Below are 21,456 nucleotides of genomic sequence, written 5' to 3'. Positions count from 1 at the left end.
AAGCTATGAAAATGCAAATACTTCAAAGTGCTGAGTGAAAAATAGGATAAATCTACATTAGGCTTCAAAACTGATGCTACCAAGTGAGTCTAAGTTTGGGCTAGAGACAGGGAGATAATGATGTCTGCCCCCTCCCTGTTTGATAGGACGCTAAGGAGCCTTAAGACGAAATGCTCCCAGTGCGTCAAGGATGAGAAGAAACATAAATACAGCTCAGCCCCTGACATCAGTACATAACTACAAGATGGAATCAAATACATGAAACAATCAAAATAGAAGACAAATTCACTGACTCAAAAGACAAAGAAAACAAGGGAAGTGATTTGGCCAACCATTGCTCAGGCTGCATAACCACCATTAACACTATGGTCCCTACAAAGAAAGTGGCTTTCTCCTTAAGCAGTCTTGACATCCCATAGGTTAGGGGTCAGCAAATTTTTCCTGAAAAGGGCAAGACAGTAAAGCTTTTAGACTTTGCAGACTATACAGTCTCTGCTGCATCTCTGCAACCCTGCCATTATAGCACAAAAGGAGACACACACAATACATAAACAAGTGGCCATGGCTGTGTTTTAATAAAAACTTATTCACAAAAATGGGTGGTGGAATGTATTTGGCCTGTGGGCCATAATTTGCCAACTCATGTCATAGGTGAGCCCATATGGCAAGGATAGCATCATTAATAGAGTCTACAGGGCACCCAGCATTCTAATGATGGATATTTAATTAGGGGAAAAAACCCATTCCATTAGCTCATCACTATAAATACAAAGGCAGAGAGTTTAAAAGTCATCCCAAAGTGTGACTGAAGGCAGGAAATCAGAATTCTAGAAACAGGAAGAAGATGCTCATTTGAAATTCAGAGATTGCATTGTAAGTGGAAAGAGAAGAGAATGGGACCAAACATTTAGCATGTATTTACAGAAGTTCTCTTGGTAGACATGGCATGCATAGAGAATATGACTGAAGGAGGAAAAGGGACCCCCCTTGCCACTTTCTGTGACTAGAACTTTTGAAGCTACTACTGCTGAGGGTGCATCATATGACAAGGTGTCATCTTCCTTTATCAGGGAGGCTTCCCAGATATTCTCAATTCACTAAGTTTGTATTAGCATCCTAAAATGCATCTCTCCCCAAAAAAGAAAAAAGCTCAGTAGCTTCAGCATCGAATTTTATAGTTTAACACATATCACCAACAGTGCATGGACACAAATGTCAGTGACCTATTTTATGACCCTGATAACTGTTTCACCAGAGGTCTCCACATCAGTCAAGAAACACACAAGCATGCATTTACATTGTATAATTTAAAAGCTTTATTTCCCCCCCACAATTAGCAAATAGATTTCACATTAGTTCAACTGGAAGTTTTCGTCTCACAGTTGCCTTTCTCATTGACTACACTGTTGGTGGGGAAAACTGCTTTCTCGTGAGGGGAAGGGTTAGATTTCATAGAGATGCTCTGAGCTAATCACATAAACAAGAGGGTTTTACCTGGCAGCCTCTGAGGCAGTCAAGGAGGTCAAGAAATCCTTTCAGCTAAAGGCCTAGTCAGGTGGGACTAGTTGCCAGGATCCTCTCTGCAGAACTGACCAAACGTAGCTCTCTTTGACCAGGAAGGCTGGAAGTCAGACCATCTTCTCAGACCCTACCAAATTCCCATCCTCAGTCCTGTGGCCTCATGTGGGAACAGTTTATCAAAGCAAACCACTGGCTTTCACCTTAGGGTCCAATGTGCACTCTTCACCAAGTGCAAGATTGATCTTCACTCCAAAGTTCACCGTTCACACAGTTTTTGGCTTGTGCTTTAGAGGCTGGTCTCTGCCTCTCCTAGGAATGGTGGCATCACAGCAATGGAAGCACGAAGACCCAGGCAAGCACTGGTAGGTAGAGTGTGGGGGCACTGCTGCCAGATGTTCTCTGAGCATGCATTACGGCAAACACTGCATTAGTGTGATTGGTGGGTAATTCTACATTGCAGATCATTCCTTCACAGCAAGACCTACACTCCTGTTACAAAAAGGAGAGAGGAAAGGACAATGAATAATAGAAGAGGGAAGGGGCAAAAGAAAGAAAGATAAAAGAAAGGCTTCTTGAGCTCTATCTGAAGACAGACAGTTGGAGGTGGTTATCCAATTTTGCATCATCTTGGCTCTTGGGTACCCTTCCTCCACCAATGCCAATAAAGTGGAAGGGAAAAACCGTGCTGAAAGTCTTTTATCCTAACTGTGATTTATCTGCATCAAATCCAAGCATTAGCAAGGCAAAGAGGAAGAGAAACTGAATAAGAGTGCTTGATTGAGTCCACAAATCTAAAGGTTTGTAAGAGAAAACACTCAGACAAAAATGAAAGCTAGGAACCTTTCAGATTAGTCATTGATTTTCTTTCTCAGTGCTACTTGTTAGGGGATAATAATGACTCTCTATTGTCTATGCTAACACCTGATTCTTATCATTACAGCAACAATGGTTTACTAATTATGGTTGCTGAGTGGTGTAAGAAAAAGAAAAAAGGCTTGTCCCTAACAGGTGTTTTCAGGGGATGTTTTCAGGTAATACCAAACCATGCCAGGTACAGTGCCTCAACCTAATAAACCCAGCCATTCATAGAGGCTTCCAGGATGACTAGGTATGATAAAGGCATCAACTCTAGGCATCCATATCAGTGGTTCTCAACCCTGGCTGCACATCAGAATCACCTTGGGGAACTTTTTAAAAAGATCCTGACACCCAGGACCTTACCCTGAGGTTCCATTTCAACTGGTCTGGAGAGCCTGCTGGCCTGCATCCCTCAACAAGCAGAGCTTGTAAAAGCTACCCAGGTGATTCCTGTGTAGCTAGAGCTAAAAGCCACTGATATGAGAATCATTTTCTGTACTTATTACTGGGTAAATCAAATCTAAAACCTCATGAAATGAACATATTTTCAAGTAATTCTTTCTTAAGCATTTCAGAATTCCAGACATATAAAGGAGTGAAATGCTCATTTAGAATGACAGAATGAGAATGTTAAAGCGATCAATTGATCTAAAAGGTATCTACAGTTCATCATATTAAACTGAGGCTAATCCTTCAGACTCCCTTCCTCATCTAAGCAGAAGCAGTGGATAAGACAAGGTTTCCTTCATAAAAGCTGTCACCATAGTCCTCTTGCCACCTTCCAGTGTCCCTTTGCAGTGTTCTTGGTGACTCCTGGCCATCAACAGAGCGGAGCAGGCTTTGCCATTTTCTTGTGGATAGTTTGCTCTCAGGTCACCAGAGTTGGCCTTACATCATTCACCCACAGTCTGAAGTCTAGGGTCTAGCTCCGGAGTCTGGGAAATGCCACTTGTTTGTAATAACATTATTTCTTGTTGAAGGACAGAAAGTCCAACTGTTCTTTGGTCTCCATTTTATCTTTGTATGGAGTCTTTCCTCAAAATGTAAACATGGTCAACATATTACTAGCCTTTCTGCCTCTCCTTTGATCTACGACTTACATTACTAGCATGAAAGTTTAGACAATAACACACACACACGATCCTTACCGTATGTTCAGAATCTCGGCTGTGGTGGCAACCGACAAAATGACATTCACTTCTGGAGGCACACTTTTTGGTGATGGATGTGCTTTTTCCGTGGCTGGTGAAGTGATGAACTGTCAAACAGTACTGCGTATCTAGGCAAGAGGAAACAAAAAACAAAACCAAGCAACAAGGTAATTTCAATATCCATATTACAAAAGAGATCTCTTAACAATTAATGCAGAAAGGACTCAAATTCAGGCCAGTCCTGGGGTTTTTAGGCAAGACATTTCATAGCAGTGAACTCTGAAGTTTCTAGGTGGTATTTTTCAAAAGACACCAGCTTCTGAAGCACATATGTGTTTTGAAAATGAACGTAAATGGGCACTCATCCTGTGGTTTCAGTTAGAGCTGAGGAAAAACTGCAAGCATTTTATCAAAACATGGGTCTGCTCATTTGATATGAAAATATTATGTCTCTGGCCCTCTCTTTCTCTCCCTCTGAAGCACGTTCTCGAAATCTAAAATAAAATGAAAATTGTGATGGTAAAACACAATGGGTCAGAACAGTTGTTTCATTATTCATCATTTTTCTCTTGTATACTAATAGGCCATGTGGTGAGCTGGGGTGAAAAGCAGGTGCTTCGAATTACACATCACAATCACCTCTTTCACTCATCTATTAAATTGTAAAACCCGCAATTCATTTTGCACCAACCTAATGATTTCTTTTCTTTTCTTTTTTTTTTTTTTTGAGACGGAGTCTCGCTTTGTCCCCAGGCTGGAGTGCAGTGGCGCGATCTCGGCTCACTGCAAGCTCTGCCTCCCAGGTTCACGCCATTCTCCTTCCTCAGCCTCCTGAGTAGCTGGGACTACAGGTGCCCGCCACCACTCCTGGCTAATTTTTTTTTTGTATTTTTAGTAGAGACGGGGTTTCACCATGTTAGCCAGGATGGTCTCGATCTCCTGACCTCGTGATCCGCCCGCCTCGGCCTCCCAAAGTGCTGGGATTACGGGTGTGAGCCACTGTGCCCAGCTGCACCAACCTAATAATTTCTATTCTGGTTCTAATCCTACCAACATGTTAGACTTTTCTCATCAATGTATTTCCATTTTTTCCTCCTCTTTAACTTTTACTTTCTCTGTTTCCCACCCACCACCTCCTGCTTAGTATAGCTACAGTGCCTCATTTCTACCCAGAATGATCCTTAAGGTTTTAACCACTCACATTTTATTACTTAGGGTTCTTTGAAGAAGTTTCATTCAATATCGTAGGACATTATTCTTTGGTTCTGTGTCTCTTTTATACCAGAGGCCAATGAAATGCTTCTTAGTTTACTGATCAGAGACTACAACAGCAATGTCATAGAATGGGAAAAAAACTGGACTAAAGCTGAGAAGACTGGGCTTATGGAACTGCCTTTGTCATAGGTGAGCAAGCCACGTTAGATCTTCTGAGTTCTTTTTTTTTTTTTTGGTTTTAGTAAAATGATAGATAGTAAGTGTCTTGATGCTTTGATAGGGTTGTGGTAAGCTTTACATAATACGAACAGTAGCAAACCCATATTGAGTGTGCACTATCAGCCAGGTACTCTTATAACTTGTGTTCAAGCATTCAATCTTCACCATAAGCCTTAAGGTAAGTCATATTAACAGCCTCATTTTACCAGTAAACTGAGGACAATTTCTTGCCCATGGTCACAGAGAAAGAAAATGGTGAAAAGTAGGATTCTAACCTAGTAGGTTTCCTAGGGCTTGCACTCTTAACCAGAACATTATTCTGCTCCTCAGTATACTTAATATTAAACCACGTGGCAATTGCTATGGTTTGAATCTGTGTCCCACCCTAATCTCATATCAAACTGTAAGCCCCCGTGTTGGAGAAGGGAGGTGATTAAATCATGGGGGTGGATCCTTCATGAATGGTTTAGCGCCATCCCCTTAGTGCTGTTCTTGTGATAGCGAGTGAGTTCTCATGAGATCTGCTTGTCTAAAACTGTGTAGCACCTCCCCCCCCCTTCTTGCTCCTGCAACCACCATGCGAGATGCCTCATTCCCCCTTTGCCTTCTGCCATGATTGTAAGTTTCCTGAGCCCTCCCCAGAAGCCAAGAAGATGCCAGCATCATGCTTCCTGTACAGCCTATGGAACCGTAAGCCAATTAAATATCTTTTCTTTGTAAATGACCCAGTCTCAGGTGTTTCTTTATAGCAATGCAAGAACGGACTAATACAGTGATATAATGTAGAGTGCCCTACAAGAGTAGCTGACTTCCAGATTCGAAAGGAAAGGAAGCCGCTAAAAGTTCTGGAGAAAACATTTCAATTCTACTCTAAACAAAGAAGAATCGAAAACTGGTAGCTGCATGTGTTCATACAGAACGGGACACAAGATAAGGCAGCCCTAAAAAGTCAGCATAAAAGCCAGGGTAAATAAAACAAGAAATGTCATTCTTGTCATATCTTGTTACACAGAAGACTTCTTTTAACAACACCAACAGACCACAGAAGTGAAGCTGTAAAGTAAAAAGGAAACCTGAGATGACAAAGAACAATAGCCGTAGGCCTATTTGCCCCGAGAAATGGTTGACTATCACTCCCTGAAATGACAAAGTGAAAAGTAAGAAGTTACACCCTCAATTAGAATTCCAGGTGGTTAGTATCTTTGGGACCTGCCTGGCCTATAGTAAGAATGTCCTCTCATGCCATGCTGCAATGCAGGGCCATTCTGTATTGAGCCCATTAAGAGTCAGCCTCTCAGGTGGACTCGGCAGAGCTGACTCTCTTCCACCCTTCCCATCTCTGATGTTTTCCTGGTGGTGGAAAGCTGCAGCTTCTCCTCTGGTTCAGCCATGTTTCAACAGAGAAGAAATCCTAAAGCCCAGAAACAGCCATGCATCTTCTTTGCCTCCATGCTAAGATGGCTTTGGTCAACTAATGACAAATTGGAGCATTATGTACAGACCTAGAAGGAGCAGTGTTTTGGTACAATTCAAAACAATAGCATGAGCCAGGAAGATAAGGCCTACCAGGCTGGACATCAGTGCCACAGTTTACTACTGTCCTAACCCTTGCTGCCCAGTTTTCAAGGCAACTTAGAGCAAATTGTTAAAGGATGATACTCTCTGAAATAAATTAGTAAAGAGAAGCATCAACAAACCTTGAAAACTTTGAAATAATAAAGATAAATTTCTGTTGAAAATGTAGAAATAAATCCCCAAATACATACAATCATGCACGCACATACACTCATAAGCGCACACACAAGGACAATCCCTTGACAGAAATGTAAAAGAACCTCAAGAAAAACATATTTTCGTAATTAATTATTCTTGAAAATAAATAACAAAAAACACTGTCCATATGGATGCCACAGCCATTTGTGCTAATTTATGGCATAAGATTCTCAGGCATAGTAGAGGTCTCCAATGTATTTGTTGGAGTATTTATTGGCTCCACACATTGGCTTTAACTGGAGAGGTAAAGCTATGCCATTGCTATAAATAATGTGGTATTGGAATTTCCAAGATTCATGGTAACAGTAGACCAAAACTAGTTATCTCTAATTCTGTAAGAGTTTTTTTTTCTTGGCTTTTTATATCTGAAAAACCTAAACAACAGTACATCCTAAAATCTGAACAACCCGATCTCCTCATAAGTAGGGTTTTAACATTTCAATTCATCCATCAGCACATTCTGTCTGCTTTACTTCCAAGTTCATATGCATTCAATCATTCACCTCCCCACCTCCTCTGCTCCTACCAACCTAGTCCAAATTCTCATCTTCTGTCTGAAGATGAGAGTCTTCATTTGGTGTTCCCTTCTACTCTTGTCCCCAACCCTCCATTCTCCACACAGCAGCCAGAGCAATATTTTGGAACACAACTGCTATGTATTCCCTAGCTTAAAACTCCCTACCGCCTTCTCATCACCTTTACAATAAAATCCAAACTATCAGAAAAAAGAAGCTCCTGCATGTCCTGGCCCTTGCTTCCCTCTCGGATCCTTCCTCCATCTCCCACTAAGCCTCTGCAGCCAGTCTCCTTCCTGTTCATTGAAGAGGCCAAGCCAACTATCACCCTTGAAAACTGCATTTGCGATTCCGTCTCCCCAGTATGCTCTTCCCACAGATCTCCACATGGCAGCTTGCTGTGGTCACTCAGGTCTTAGTTCTAAGGTATAGTTCTCAGAGAAGATTTCCCTGACTATCTAATCAGAGGCTTCCATTCATTCTGTCAGCAAATATTTACTGAGTAAACATGGGCCAGGCACTGGATTAGGCACTGGGATATATCAGTAAACTAAACAAACTAAAAAGATACTTGGAAGTTTGTTAAATGAATGAATGAGTTTCCCAAATACCAATGTATCTCAAGAGTATAGAAATCATCCTCTGTTTCAAGATGGTAAGTATGACTTTTCTAGAGGTATAATTAAGTATTTCTGAAATTCTGAGAATGACTTAATCAATATTGTGGTCTATGTGTTCTCCCTGGTAAATAACATTTAAGAAATTCTTCCTTAAGGTACTCAACTTCAATTTGAGGCTTTGACACCAGTTTCCAAGAACTCTCAATATAGTCTGATGTCTGGATAGTCTCAAAAAAAAATACATCTGATTCCTAAAGAACATCATCAAGTCAGGAGAGATTCAAATGAAATGAGATCACAGAAGTCTTCCAAACTCAGCACACTTACTTTGTGGACACCATTTGTCTTCTGCCCACCGATTGCAGTTATAATTATCCCCTGCGTTTTCACAGGTAAAGCACTTGAAGCTATTTGGAAATGGTGTAGCTTTAAAGAAAAAAGCAAAGTGAAACAGTAAGTTACAGAAGACAAAAATTTCAAACATCAAACATGGTACAAAATGAGCAACTTTAACAGATGAAACAAAACTTATAAGCTTTCATCCTTACAATTTCTGTTTCTAGAGAGCTAGATTTATCCATCAGGCTTTTGGGGAATTTTCTTTATTCCCTTTTGTTTAAATATGTCTTCTAAGAATTGCCACTATAGAGTGATGAAAGTGGTCCCACAGCTACTTTGAAAGATGCATAGTATTGTTCTATTATCATTTATAATTTGGGAATAAGTAGGGGTTGAGGGGGTGGATGAGGGCAGTAGAGGTATTGGAACACATGTGTCATCCCTGAAAATAACTGGAGTCAGATTAACCTGAGTTTGAATTCTGTTCTCCCCACGGATTAGTTGTGTGATTTTTTAAAATTCTAAGATATAATAATATTTATATTAATAATGAAGATCACCATGACTTGCAGAGGTATAATGAGGATTAAATGGGAAGTTGCAAGAAAATACCTTGTAGTCTCTAGCACATCAAATCATGCTGGTTTCTGTCCATATGCACTTCCAATACAGCTACATTTAACCTCAAACAAGTAATCTCATCTGATATATACCAATTATCACAACATTAGACCTTGGCCAGGAATATAACATTTAATATGAGGATGATAGTAATTCTTAAGCCCTTATAATTAGGCCAGTTTGTTATGGAAAGAAGAATTTCTGAGTTGCTGATAGTCTGGACTGAGAGCAACTTGTCTTTATGCCTTTTTTTTTTTTTTTTTTTTTGGCCTTGTATCTTGTAATTTTAGTGGACAAGAAGAAAAAAATAAAATAATTTGACATTTCTGTATAGACCAGGTATAGCACCCTGTGTAAAACTTTCAATTCTCCCATTTTCGTAAGACAAAGACACTGTTTCATTCTCTTCATTCTATTAGTAAGACAGTAACCATCTTAGTAATATAACTAGAAGATGGGGTGAAAATCAGAAAGCAGTGGGTATTTCAGATAAAGGGGAGGATACGTATAGTAGCATAAAACAAGAACAAAATATCAAAAGCTAAAGTTTGGAGGACAAGAAGTTAAATATTGAGAATATATTTCAGTTTTGCCTATGTTCAAAAGTGTATTAGCAGGAAAATAAATAATGACATCCATTTTCACCAATTAAATCAGTACAGTTAAAAAATACTTATAGTCAATGCTGGTAGGTAAATGGTTAAAGTATAAATTGGCACAACCTTTTTGATTTAGTAATTCCAATTCCAGGAAATCTATTCTAAGGTCATTAGCCAATTGAAGAAAAAGTGAATTTAAAAAGATTTTCAATGAAGAATTATTTAACATTTAGCTTGCTTGTCATTTATTTTTCTTTCTGATATAAAGTGTGGGGGAACAGTGAAATAAGCTACAGACCATCCTTATGATTTTTTTAAATGTAGAAGACATTAAACTATCTTCAAAGACATTGGAAAATATTCAAAATATGTAGAAAGAGGGAAAAACTGTGTAAACTAAATTTGTACGATCTCAGTATATCACATATGTAAATACACATACATAGAAAAAATACTGGAAGGAAATATTCCAAAAGAAAAGCTCCTTTGAATCTTGAGGTTATGAATGAATTTTATTTTCTTCTATATGTTTTCTGTCTCTTTGGAATTTTCTATAATGAACATGTATTACTTTTTTTTCTTTTTTAAAATGATTTTTTTCTCATCATAAAATTGTACTAAGCTTAAAAATTTCAAAATTTGTAGAGAAGTTAGGGTCTATGAAAATGATGTCTGTGCCATGTCTTTCAGCTATCAGTATACAATTATTACCAATTTAGAAATGTATAATGGTAGTTCAAGGTGTGTATGTGTGGTATATGTAAGTATATGTACGTCTATAGTATACATGTGTATATATGCACACACACACAGAGATGACTGTCCCAAATAATAAAGCACAAAGTAAAGAACAGTAATGATATAGATCTCATTTATGAGTAGTATAAGAAGAGGGGGTTCTCACACCTGACCATGTATCAACAGTATCAGGAGAGCTTCTTAAAAAAGAAAAGCAGAGAAAACAGATATAAATATATTCTGCATCTCACCCTCTTGACTATTAAATCTCTGGAGAAGTGATTAGGGATATGCAGTTAAAAATCCTTTCATCATGATTCTGATACTCTTCCAGGCGTGGGAGCTACAGGCACCCACATGTATACCAAATAATTTTTTATTTATAAGAATCACTCTCTAATAAAGCATATCAAAGACGTTTTACTTGTCTGAAAAGAAAGGAAGGTTAATGACATATGTATACAAACACATATCTAGACATATGTATGTAAAATGTATTAACATATATATCCTGTATATGTTACTAATATTTGCCTATCTTTAAACTATTAGTGGAAAAGTTGAGTCTTATGTAACCTTTGCTAATGGTGATTATGCGTGGTAGTAATGAAAATCCAGGTGATATTTCCCTCCAAATTTCAAACATACAAATCTGTTTTCAAAATTGTTAATGGCCATTTGAAAGAATTAATAGATCATTTATGCAGAAACATTCAACAGCCAACTTCCTTCTCCAGGGAAGACATAGACAAAGAACAATGAATTTCCTCTACTATGCCACGATTAGGAACGGTGCTCCAAAAGTTTTTTTTAAAACAAGAATGCTTTTAAAACTTCAGCAGGAAGCCAGACCATTTTAAGGAAATGGAGAAAATTTCACTTACCATACGCTTACCCATAGAAGTAATGGAGACTTTCTGTTTCATTCTAGGGATAAACCAAATGTTCTGGGAAAGACGAAGTTACAATAAATGGAAAAGGGGGCTTCATATTAACACTCTGGCCCCACAGCCATGAACTAGGATGGCAACCACCACTACTTACGGTCGAGTGGAGGCCTCACATTATAGAAGTTGATGTTCTTGGCAAATGCCCAGCTTTCTGAGAAGATAACGATCTGGACAACAGCTATAGCGAGAGTGTGACAGAGGAACAGCATGCTGACCTTGTGTGCTGGGCAGTCCAAACTCTTTTATCTACGGTGAAAAGACACACTGGTTCAGTTTCTTTATATTTTACATCAGTGGGTGTGTGTTTTGCTTCTGTTTGGAAAGCTCCATTATCCAAATATATCCAACCATCTACCTGTTGTGTAGGGCCAGGACCTGCGAGTAAATTGCATTGTTTTTGATCAGATGAAAGGTAAGTAATGACCTCCTTCTACTGGTCAGGCCTCTGCACTAGCCAGGTGGGCTTTAGCAGAACACTCGATGGCCTTTTGAATTCAGGAAGGACAAGCAGGCAGAGCTGGCCTGGCTGCACCCCATTCCCTCAGTGCCTGCGGCTAGCTGGTTTCCTCTGTGCTGAATCACCGGATTTCTTAAATCAACCGTGGTTCTGAGGCACGTTGAGCCAAAGTCACTGGACCACCTATCTGTCGGTTCCATTCCTTGAGTCAACATTTACATTTGATAAATTTTGCAACTCTTTCAAAACCTAGAAGAAACAATAAAAGTGGGAGCAGTGAGAAGGACAGCAGGGGAAAGAACAAGGAGTCTGAGAAATAAAATCTCTTCCAGATCCTAGAGCACACCGACATTGAGGAGAGAGACAAGAGTCGTTGTGAACCGCCAGCCCCTCCTGTTTCTGTCACTCTGGGCACAAGAAGCTGCTAGGAGGCTCTAGAGGGAACAGAATAAAAGTTGTCTGAAAAGCTGACAACCATATAATGTTAGTCCTGGTCCACAAATACTACTCACCACATTTATAGACTTTAAGTAGGCAGGGGAAAATCCCAACGAAATGACAGACAGACACATAGCACTGAGTAAAAGATATGACATCTTAAGCCCCCTGGCTCTACTCCCCCAGAGGCAGAACTGGTAGCGAGAAAATTTATAATGTCACCACTCACAGGTTTCCTTTGACAACGGGGAGGTGTGGGCAGCAGAAAAAGTATGTAGCTGGGAACCTGAAGACTTTGGTTCAGGTGCTGGCTCTGCTATTTATTAGCTGCCTGACCTTGGGCAAGCTCTTGAAACTCTATTAACCTCAATTTCCTCATCTGTAATGTGGCTTAATAATACCTACACTGCCCACATATTTAGGTAAATGTGAGCGTCAAATGTGGGTTCAGAAAGGATCACATAGGATTGTGTACATAAAAGAACTCATCATAAAAGTTCTGTGAAAATACTGGAATACTAGAGTTCAATAATATTGGCTGAACTCCTTGCTGAATCAACTGGTTTCAATGGGTTTAGGGAATTTTTCAAAGGAAAAAGGTTTGATCTCTGCATATACAAGCATAATCCTTCACATGCACATTTTGTTTGAAGCCAGAGCAATAATGCATAGATTCTAGGAATTCTCTTCCCCCTCTTATTGTGGGTATACTGATTTTGCATGTGTCACTAATAAGGCCTGCCTATGGGGATGGAACTAAATTATTAGACAATACGTAGCTACAACATCCTATCATCCCTATTGATGGTGTTTGCCACTGATAGAACTGAGTTGCTAAGAAAGTACTCAGAGTTATAAAACAACAGCAGAGTTATAAAACAACAACAACTTTTGTATGTTTCAAAAAACAATAGCTAAACTTTCTACACTGCATTACAGCTCAGGTACATAATCATACCTAGTGATATATAAAAATATATATAATTCTTTCCTGGTTCATTTTAGAAACCAAGATTGACCTTTCAGTTATTGGATTTCTAAATTCTATTCTTATGCTCTTTCTGAAGAAATGGACAATTAGCAAATAATATTATCCCCTACAGTCAAGTGGTTGTACTGATACAGATTCTGCTTCTCCTATTCATTTCTCTGAGCTGGTCTATTCCATAGTCATTATTATACCCTTCTTTAAAAGTGGGGGAGACTAATACCTTTTTCACAGTCTCAGAAGCACTATATTCCAGCAGCAATCCTCAAGTGTTCTTATAATATGGAGAGAAGGCCTAAGATACAGGTTTCAGTGTCACGTTATCTACATTCAAATCTCTTTTTCACTACTAAGCAACTATGGGACCTTAGACAAGTTGCTGAAGATTTCCAAGCCTTGGCTTCCTCATCTCTAGAACAAGCATAGGATAGTACTTACCTCATAGTTTTGAAGTGAGGACTGAACGACCCAGTGCATAGGGAAGCTAAGCACATAGTTTGCACGCACTGAGTCGTTGAGCTGAGTGCATGTGCTGAGCGCATGGTTAAAGCTCTATTTATTGAGCACTTTCTACTCGATAGTAAAGAGCATTGGCTCAAATACCTGTATCCAAAACTGCTATTTGGTGCAAGTTCCTTAACTTCCCTGTACCAAAATTTTTGCATCTATAAAATGGGAGTAATAATACCCACTTCATAGGCTTGTAGGAATTAAATTAATGCCTGTAAAGTACTTAAATGAGTTACGTGTGTGGAATTTTGCTAATTTTTACTAAGTAAGCACTTACGATTATGAACAAATCCCCAGTTTGATATCACAAGTAAGAAGTTTTGTTTTCCTCATATAATCTCAGTGTGAGACAAAAGCCCATTCATTCATTCAGCATGTTGTTATTGATACCTAATAAATAACAAGTTATTGTTATCACTGACTCCCCAACAAGGTCTTGACTCTAATGCAAATTGCATTTTAGCGGGAGAAGACTGGCAATACATGTGGGCAAAACATAATTTCAGATAGTCATAAGTTTCATGAAGGAAACACAATAAGGTGAGACAATGGTGAATAGAAGGTGCTACTTTACACACACAAGGACCCAGTATGTCTCTCTGAGTAGGTGACATTCAAACAGGTAAATTAAATGATGGGAAAGAATCAGCCAAGCAAAGAATCAAGGGAAAAGTAACCAAGGTCCTAAGATGGGAAGAAGCTTGCCTCATGGGGGAAACTCAAAAAAAGCAGCCAGTGTGGCTGGAACATGAAGAAGTAGGGGACTGGACAGTCAGGGAGTCGGTGGGACCAGATCACACAGATGCTTACAGGCCATGGCAAGAATTTTGAGTCTAGCAAAATCAAGAAATTGTTTAATTTAGACCATCTAATTGTGAAAAATGCCAAGAATGCTTTTTCTGTGTCAAGTAATTGGTCCCAGATTCCTAGCCTTATCTCTAGTTCCTGAAATAAAGGGATACAAATGATAGTGAACATAGAGGAATATGGAATTCAGATACACTGCAAAGGTCTCTCTAAGAATAAATGATAAACTTAAAAACAACTGATTGAAAACAAACACAAGGATTAGGCTTCTTTCTGGTTTTTCCATCCTTCAAAATAGCACTGTGGGAACCCTAGTGTCATTATCATTGTGCAAGTGAGGAAACCGTGGTTTGGCAGCAACATATGTAATGATCCCAGCACACTGCTCAGAACATAATATCCTCTCAAAAAACTTCCACATAGCACAGCCTAGCCTGCTAAGCTTGAAAACTAATGAGAAGTATACCAAAAATTGCTTCCATATAGACAAAATGTATTTTCATTTCCATTTTTAACTAAAACAGCATAGACTTATTCTATCAAAATTCTGCAAAACTGCCAAAGTTTTGCCTGTCAAGTGAGGAAAGTACTAAATAAAAATGTCTTCTATTTCCAGAGCATGTTTTCTAATCTATTACCATCTACTGCTTCTTCCTGAGCACCTATATCTATCTCTATCTGTTCTTCAGTGTGTAGGTTTGTATTAACATGACTGTTTTATTTTTCACAACTCAAACACATTAGGATAATGAAAAAGTAAATGACTAACTATAGTAGCTGACAGTTGTTTTACATTTAGAATCATTTCACAGAGACTCAGAACTAAAAATTGTCTGCTGAGACTTTGCTGAGTAGGCTTTCATTGCAGTCTTTGTGGCAGAACAAGGTCACAATAGAGCTTATATTTTGCTCCAGAGGGGGAGAAATCTTTCATATGGATTAGATTAAGCCATTCAGGTTATTTTGTCCAAAGCCATCACATACAGCAGTGTTACTTCTTCATATGCAAAAACAGGTGACCTATGAGCATCTTCAGGTTATTTGCAAAATTATGTGTCTAGACATGTTTTCCCTCTGGGTGGAGTATCTCAAAGGAATCCACATAATCGATTGTAGAGACCCACATAATGGTTAAGAGCGACTTCTTTCTGTTTCAGAATATGGCTATAATAATTTGGCTTCCTGTGACTTAGACATTTTCATATTTTGACACTAAGAGAAAAAGTTCCACATAGATATTAGGTATCATGACTTCAAGCGTAGCTCAAAACATTTTTCCCAACACAGAGCTTATTACCTTCATCCATCTTTCCCACATAGTAGGTCTGGTCAGAAATTCCTCACCTATGGTACCGATCTTTCCTGTGTTTTATGAGTCCTCCCTTCGGAAGATACATTAATACTTGCTCCAGAATGCAGAGTGCTTCTTTGCCAGAAGGAAGGGATTTCTGCAAGGCATATTTATAGGGATACAGAAGGGACGGGCAACTCTCAGGCTTCCAGAGAATGGCAGGTAGCCAGATTTGTAAATTTAGGAAACCCCACCTGAGACTTTGGCCTATTACTGACCAGAATCAAGGACTTACCTGGCACTTGGTCTAGAAGCATGACTATTTCCCAAGTCTGAGCTCGGATAATCATCTCATCCAACATGTGGCATTTTATACTTCCAGGGAAAAGACAGAAAGTTGATGGGGTCTTCAGGAAGCAGCACATCTTTGATATCATAAACTCTTTTGAGGTAGGAAAATTACCCACATTTTTTTGTTATATTCCCCAGGCCATGCTCAGTGCATGCTAGATACTCTACTATATTCTACTATATATACTATAGTAGAGTACTATATATACTATATATATATATAGTATATATATAGAGAGAGTACTATGTATATATATATAGAGAGAGAGTACTATATATACTCTACTATATACTCTACTATATATACTCTACTATATACTCTACTATACTCTGCTATACTCTACTATACTCTACTATAAAGTAGATACTTTATAGAATAGAGCCAACCTCATTAGCTATGACCTATAAAGAGTGCCTTAGCTAGTAAGCAAGACAAAAGTTGTGGGCAGTAAAGAATTGGCAGGGTGTCCAAAGATGATAAAGAAATGATGAAAGGTGATTTGAAAAAGAAGAGACTAAACAAAGGTGGCAAATGCTGCCATTTCTTGCACAATTGCTAAAAATGAGTCAGCAAGCACAAGGCCAACTTCAGCTGCCAGTAAAATAAATGAAATAGATAATGTAAGGGGAACAGCTCTACTAAGTCCAACATGCCTATCAACACTCACATTCACACCTTCCTGCAAGCACCACTTATCTCACAGTAAGACACTTTAATGACAATCTTTAACAGGCCCAGCTTCCCTTGTAAAAAGAATAGAAGGCAAAGTGGAAATTCAAAATGAGAGCTGAAGTTTTACTCAGAAAGAATGGAATAGACAAAAAGACTCCTCTTCCAAAGGGAAATTGGCCAGAAAAGTTTACCATTTACTTGCTTCTGGCTGTTAGGCCAGGTTGGCAACTGGAGATATTTTGGTTCCCATTAAATTTAGGAAGAACACAGGTGGGGCTTAGTCAAGACCAGGTGCTCACTCCCTTCCTTGCAGGGGAACTGAGGCTTCAGTTCCTAACCTTCCCTGGGCATTGGGAACCCAGTTCCTACGGCTTCAGTTTCTCTTTGCCAATAGGTTCTCTATTTCTGGTACATGGAGTGTTGTTTTCCCCCACAAGTTTAAATATGAATTATTTTAATTTTAATATATTTAATTTAGCATTCTATGTGCCTGAAGCAGAATAGGAGAGAGAAGTTGAGCTTACAATCAACCCCATCATCTTGATCTGAGGATTAGCTCTCTATAGAGCACAACAGACTTTACTCTTGGATAACAACATTCAATAGGGAAAAATAAAATCATGATTCAGCCTTAGCCTTCACTATAGCTTGTCCAAATCTTGAAAGTAGTGCAATTATAAGTCATGCATTTGTACCAGGTACTGTACTGAGCACACCGTCCTTGTGCGCTCAAAAATTATTGGGACCAAAAGTCAATATGAGCCACTGGTAAGATGTGACTGACAAGAATGAATACAATCATCTTTGAGAGGAGGAATAACAATGAGCTTTAGGTTCAGAAATACCTAGAAGAAAATTCTGGTTCTACATTTACCAATCAGGTGACCACAGAGCTAAGAAATACTGTGCCCATTTGCCACTAAGAAAAGTGAGTCTTAGAGTCACACAGGAAATTTCTAAGTTGTGGTGTGGATTGAGCACAATTTCATAAGTAAAATACATTTCACTTAGATGGGGTTCAAGAAATCTTAGGTGCCTGCTTCCCCCATTTCTCCCTCCTTCATCCTCGCTTTAGACATCATTAGCAGCAGAATAGAGATCAGATCAAGTGGCATAAATGTTCAGTTTCATTGCATACTGGCTGGAGTAAATCTGGTCAACAGGATTGAGTTCTGTGCACTGATTTCTTAAGATTTAGAAATTCTCACTATTGCAACCAAGGGAAAGTTGGAATGAATGACTGCCAAGGTCCCTTCCACTTCTAATATTCTGTAATTTTTATGGAAAGAGATTAATGAAGAATTCTAGTTATTCCATAAAGAGTCATAAGTGTAATACAGCAGTCCCATCACATTTCAGATTCCTGCTGTACTGCTTTAAATAATCTAAACTTACAAAAAATCTCATCAAGCACAGGATCAAAAACTCACCAGAAATAAGTGACTCATTTTTTAAGTATAAAGCTGTATATTTTGCAATGCCAAAGACAGAAGCTTTTTCTACTACATGCAACCTGATCAAAGAGAATGTCTAAAGCAGCACTGATGTTAAAATAATTTCATTATGCAAATCAATTTTAAATCTAATCATGAATTAATACATGGCCCATAAGTGTATAATTTGGGTGGAGAAACAGTCTAATCAATTTTAAAGACATCTTTTTAAATGTGATTCAAATTTTAAGAAAAAGCTAAAAGACTCTTCTAAGGTAACAGCTCTTCAACTACATTTCTGTCAAAGACAGGATTTTATACCTTTTTGGAGAAGGCTTTCATGACACCAGAAAGGTAACATGGTTAAGAGCTCCATACAGACAAAATTTAAAAGCAGTGAGGCGCGGTGGCTCATGCCTGTAACCCCAGCACTTCGTGGGGCCGAGGTGGGCAGATCACGAGATCAAGAGTTTGAGACCAGCCTGACCAACATGGTGAAACCCCGTCTTTACTTAAAAAATACAAAAATTAGCTCGGCTGGTGGCATGTGCCTGTAATCCCAGCTACTCAGGAGGCTGAGGCAGGAGAATCACTTGAACCTGGGAGGCAAGGGTTGCAGTGAGCCGAGGTCATGCCACTGCACTCTAGCCTGAGTGACATAGCGAGACTCTGTCTCACAAAAAAAGAAAAGAAAAAAAAAAGAAAGAAAAGCTTAGATGTTTGGGAATGAGAAACTCTCTTTAAAAAGAATCAAGATTGGTTTGCCATGTCTTATCCAACTATTTGGACAAATGGTAGGAACCTAATAAGTGTGTTGATCACATTTGAGAGTCTCCTTCACACAGGTGGAATAATTTTTACCCTGTTTGCTTCCATAAATGATTTTTAGGAGGCTTATGCCAAGTCATGTATGCATTAAAGCTCTTAAAATACTGAATAAAACCCATACTGGATGAGAGGATAGTAAAGATCCTAATCCCTTCCATGAATGAAGCACTCAGCTGTGCGTTTCCCTTTGCTCTGTACTTCCTAGAAGCCAGGGGAGACATGGGACACATTGATTCTCATTATTTGAGAAAAGATAACTCTTCCTGATACTTAATTCTCTAATTAATGAGTCATACCAGCTACAATATAGGGGGCACCAAACAACATATGAATAACGCCTGAAATTTGTTTTGAGGACCTCCAGATGTATCCGTCATTTGGCCATTTATTTATTTTTCTTGAGACAGAGTCTCGCTCTGTCGTCAGGCTTGAGTGCAGTGGTGCGATCTCAGCTCACTGCAACCTCCACCTCCTGGGTTCAAGCGATTCTCCTGCCTCAACCTCCTGAGTAGCTGGGACTATAGGCGTGTGCCACCATGCTCAGCTAATTTTTGTATTTTCAGTAGAGACGGGGTTTCACCATGTTGGCCAGGATGGTCTCGATCTCTTGACCTTGTGATCTGCCCGCCTCGGTCTCCCAAAGTGCTGGGATTACAGGCATGAGCCACCGTGTCCAGCCTGGCCATTTCTTTAAAAAAGTGAATGACGTAACATTGAAAGGTAATTCTATACAGACCCTTCTGCTATCAGGTATATAAATGAAAAATTTGTTTTTCTTTTCCATGAGAGAGGAGTGTCTTTATACTTGAGAGAAAGATATAGGTGGACAGAAGTTCTGCAGGAGAGCTGCTCTCTTTACTGAACTCATTTCTTTTAATAACCAATCAAAGTTCTCTTAAGAGAAATGGAGGCTGAAATGTCCGGCAGCTGGCTAACAGTCCATTACTCAACATTGGTTGAGTGGAGGAGTGTGTCATGCTACAAATGCACTCTAATACGTAGCACTTAGTTGAGGAAATTTAGCATTCAGGGTCACTCGGTGTGTAAGGTGATGGCTAGCACTTTTTGACTTCGTTTAGCCTCAGCTGACATAGAAAAATGATCGTAAAAATAAAGTTTTCATACAGATGTGTTTCTCACTTGAGAAATGTCTCTGTATATGTGTGTTTGGATATGTGTATACGTGCATATACACAGACATACATATATTTTATTGAATGAATTCATTGCTTAAGCACTGTGTGCCAGATTGTAAAATGGTCCCTAGAACTCTGTTTAGGAGACAGTATTCCCTATAATCTCAACTGCCTTCAGCACCCACATGGTTATGTTTCAACTGGGAGAGCTGCACGATGCAGGATTGTTACTATGCATCTGTCCTGTCTTTTTACTTCTGTCCTAGGGTTTTATGTCACTGATCATTGTTTATAAAGCCCCCACTCACTCAACTTTATTCTTGAATCCACATCTAGAAATATATTACCCAAGTAAAGAACATGTTTGTAGATATCTATCATTTTGAAACAGGAGGGCATTTAAAAATGAACAATAAACTGCATGCAATGGCAAAAGAATATCATGCTGACTTTTGCATAGTCACAAAATCCAGAACAGATTATTCAAAGAACTCTCTGGAAGCTGACAAGCTTATAAAAGCAATCCTAATAAAAAACTTCTGCATTCTGCATATATAACAAAGTTACAGCGTGTCACTTGCTCCATAAATTGCCACTATTACCACTTGGAGCAGAAGGAAATGTACATATATAAAGATATGTATGTGCATAATTTCATATTCCCAGGAAACTGAAAAATTATGTACATTAAATAGTGTTTTAATTGCAACATGAAAAACTACATTAAATGGTTCATGATACAGTTAATGGTCCCACAAGGGTAAAGTCAAGTGTAAATGCTGCCTAGTATAATGGGGAGAAACCGGTCTTTGGAGGCACTCAGGCCTGGGGGCAAATTCTGGCCGTGTCCAGGATCTACTGCCTCTAGCTGATCACTAGATTGCTCTGAGACTGTTTCCTTATCAGTAAAATAGAGATATCAGATACCTATATTGCAGAGAGTTTTGTGCAAATTAAAGGAGAATAAAAAATAAGTCCCTACCTATTTCCATTTTTGTCAAATTTTAAATCAATTAGAAAGTTCAATACAGAGATTTATTGTTCCTCTATGGATGATCATACAGGCCAATATCATTAAGGCCATACAATAGCTGACAAGATTTAAGGCTGAAATTCAATATACATATTTTCAGCTCTCAAATTCTATGATTATCTGAGCACATATGAGAGCAGAATGTAAAATTCCTCTGAAGAGCAATTTTAAGAAAACTACTCTAGCATACATGTGAGAGCAGTATTTAGGCCTCACTGGAGCGTTTCCATTTATCGGCTTTCTGGTAAATCTATGATTTGCCTATACTCATAAATAACACGCAGTAGTTCTCACAGTATTTGTTTTAAAAAGCAACAGGCTCTGTGCTTTCATTCGTATCATTGTTTTATTGCCTCAAGTGTGTGTCATACTTCCCATTCTGCTTTGAAGGT

At 38.8% G+C, this 21,456-nt stretch overlaps 1 protein-coding gene across 4 annotated transcripts in view; it reads right to left on the bottom strand.

The window, feature by feature from the left end:
* Positions 1 to 1,292: 1,292 nt before the first annotated feature.
* Positions 1,293 to 21,456, bottom strand: part of LYPD6B (LY6/PLAUR domain containing 6B) — a 100,134-nt gene continuing 79,970 nt past the window's right edge. For 3 of the 4 annotated variants that reach the window (XM_054549366.2, XM_054549365.2, XM_063712799.1), the window contains 4 exons: positions 11,214 to 11,365; positions 8,200 to 8,298; positions 3,528 to 3,658; positions 1,293 to 2,010 (listed from right to left, as the gene is read on the bottom strand). In XM_054549366.2, the coding sequence (XP_054405341.2) occupies positions 1,846 to 2,010; positions 3,528 to 3,658; positions 8,200 to 8,298; positions 11,214 to 11,328 (510 nt within the window). In that variant the 5' untranslated portion in view covers positions 11,329 to 11,365 and the 3' untranslated portion in view covers positions 1,293 to 1,845. Of the gene's footprint in view, positions 2,011 to 3,527; positions 3,659 to 8,199; positions 8,299 to 11,213; positions 11,366 to 11,474; positions 11,826 to 21,456 lie in introns of all 4 variants that reach the window. The other variant, XM_063712798.1, reaches the window with a different exon arrangement.

This window comes from Pongo abelii, chromosome 11 (assembly GCF_028885655.2).
Source record: "Pongo abelii isolate AG06213 chromosome 11, NHGRI_mPonAbe1-v2.0_pri, whole genome shotgun sequence".
Taxonomy (NCBI): domain Eukaryota; kingdom Metazoa; phylum Chordata; class Mammalia; order Primates; family Hominidae; genus Pongo; species Pongo abelii.
This window is presented reverse-complemented; position numbering and strand designations above follow the sequence as displayed.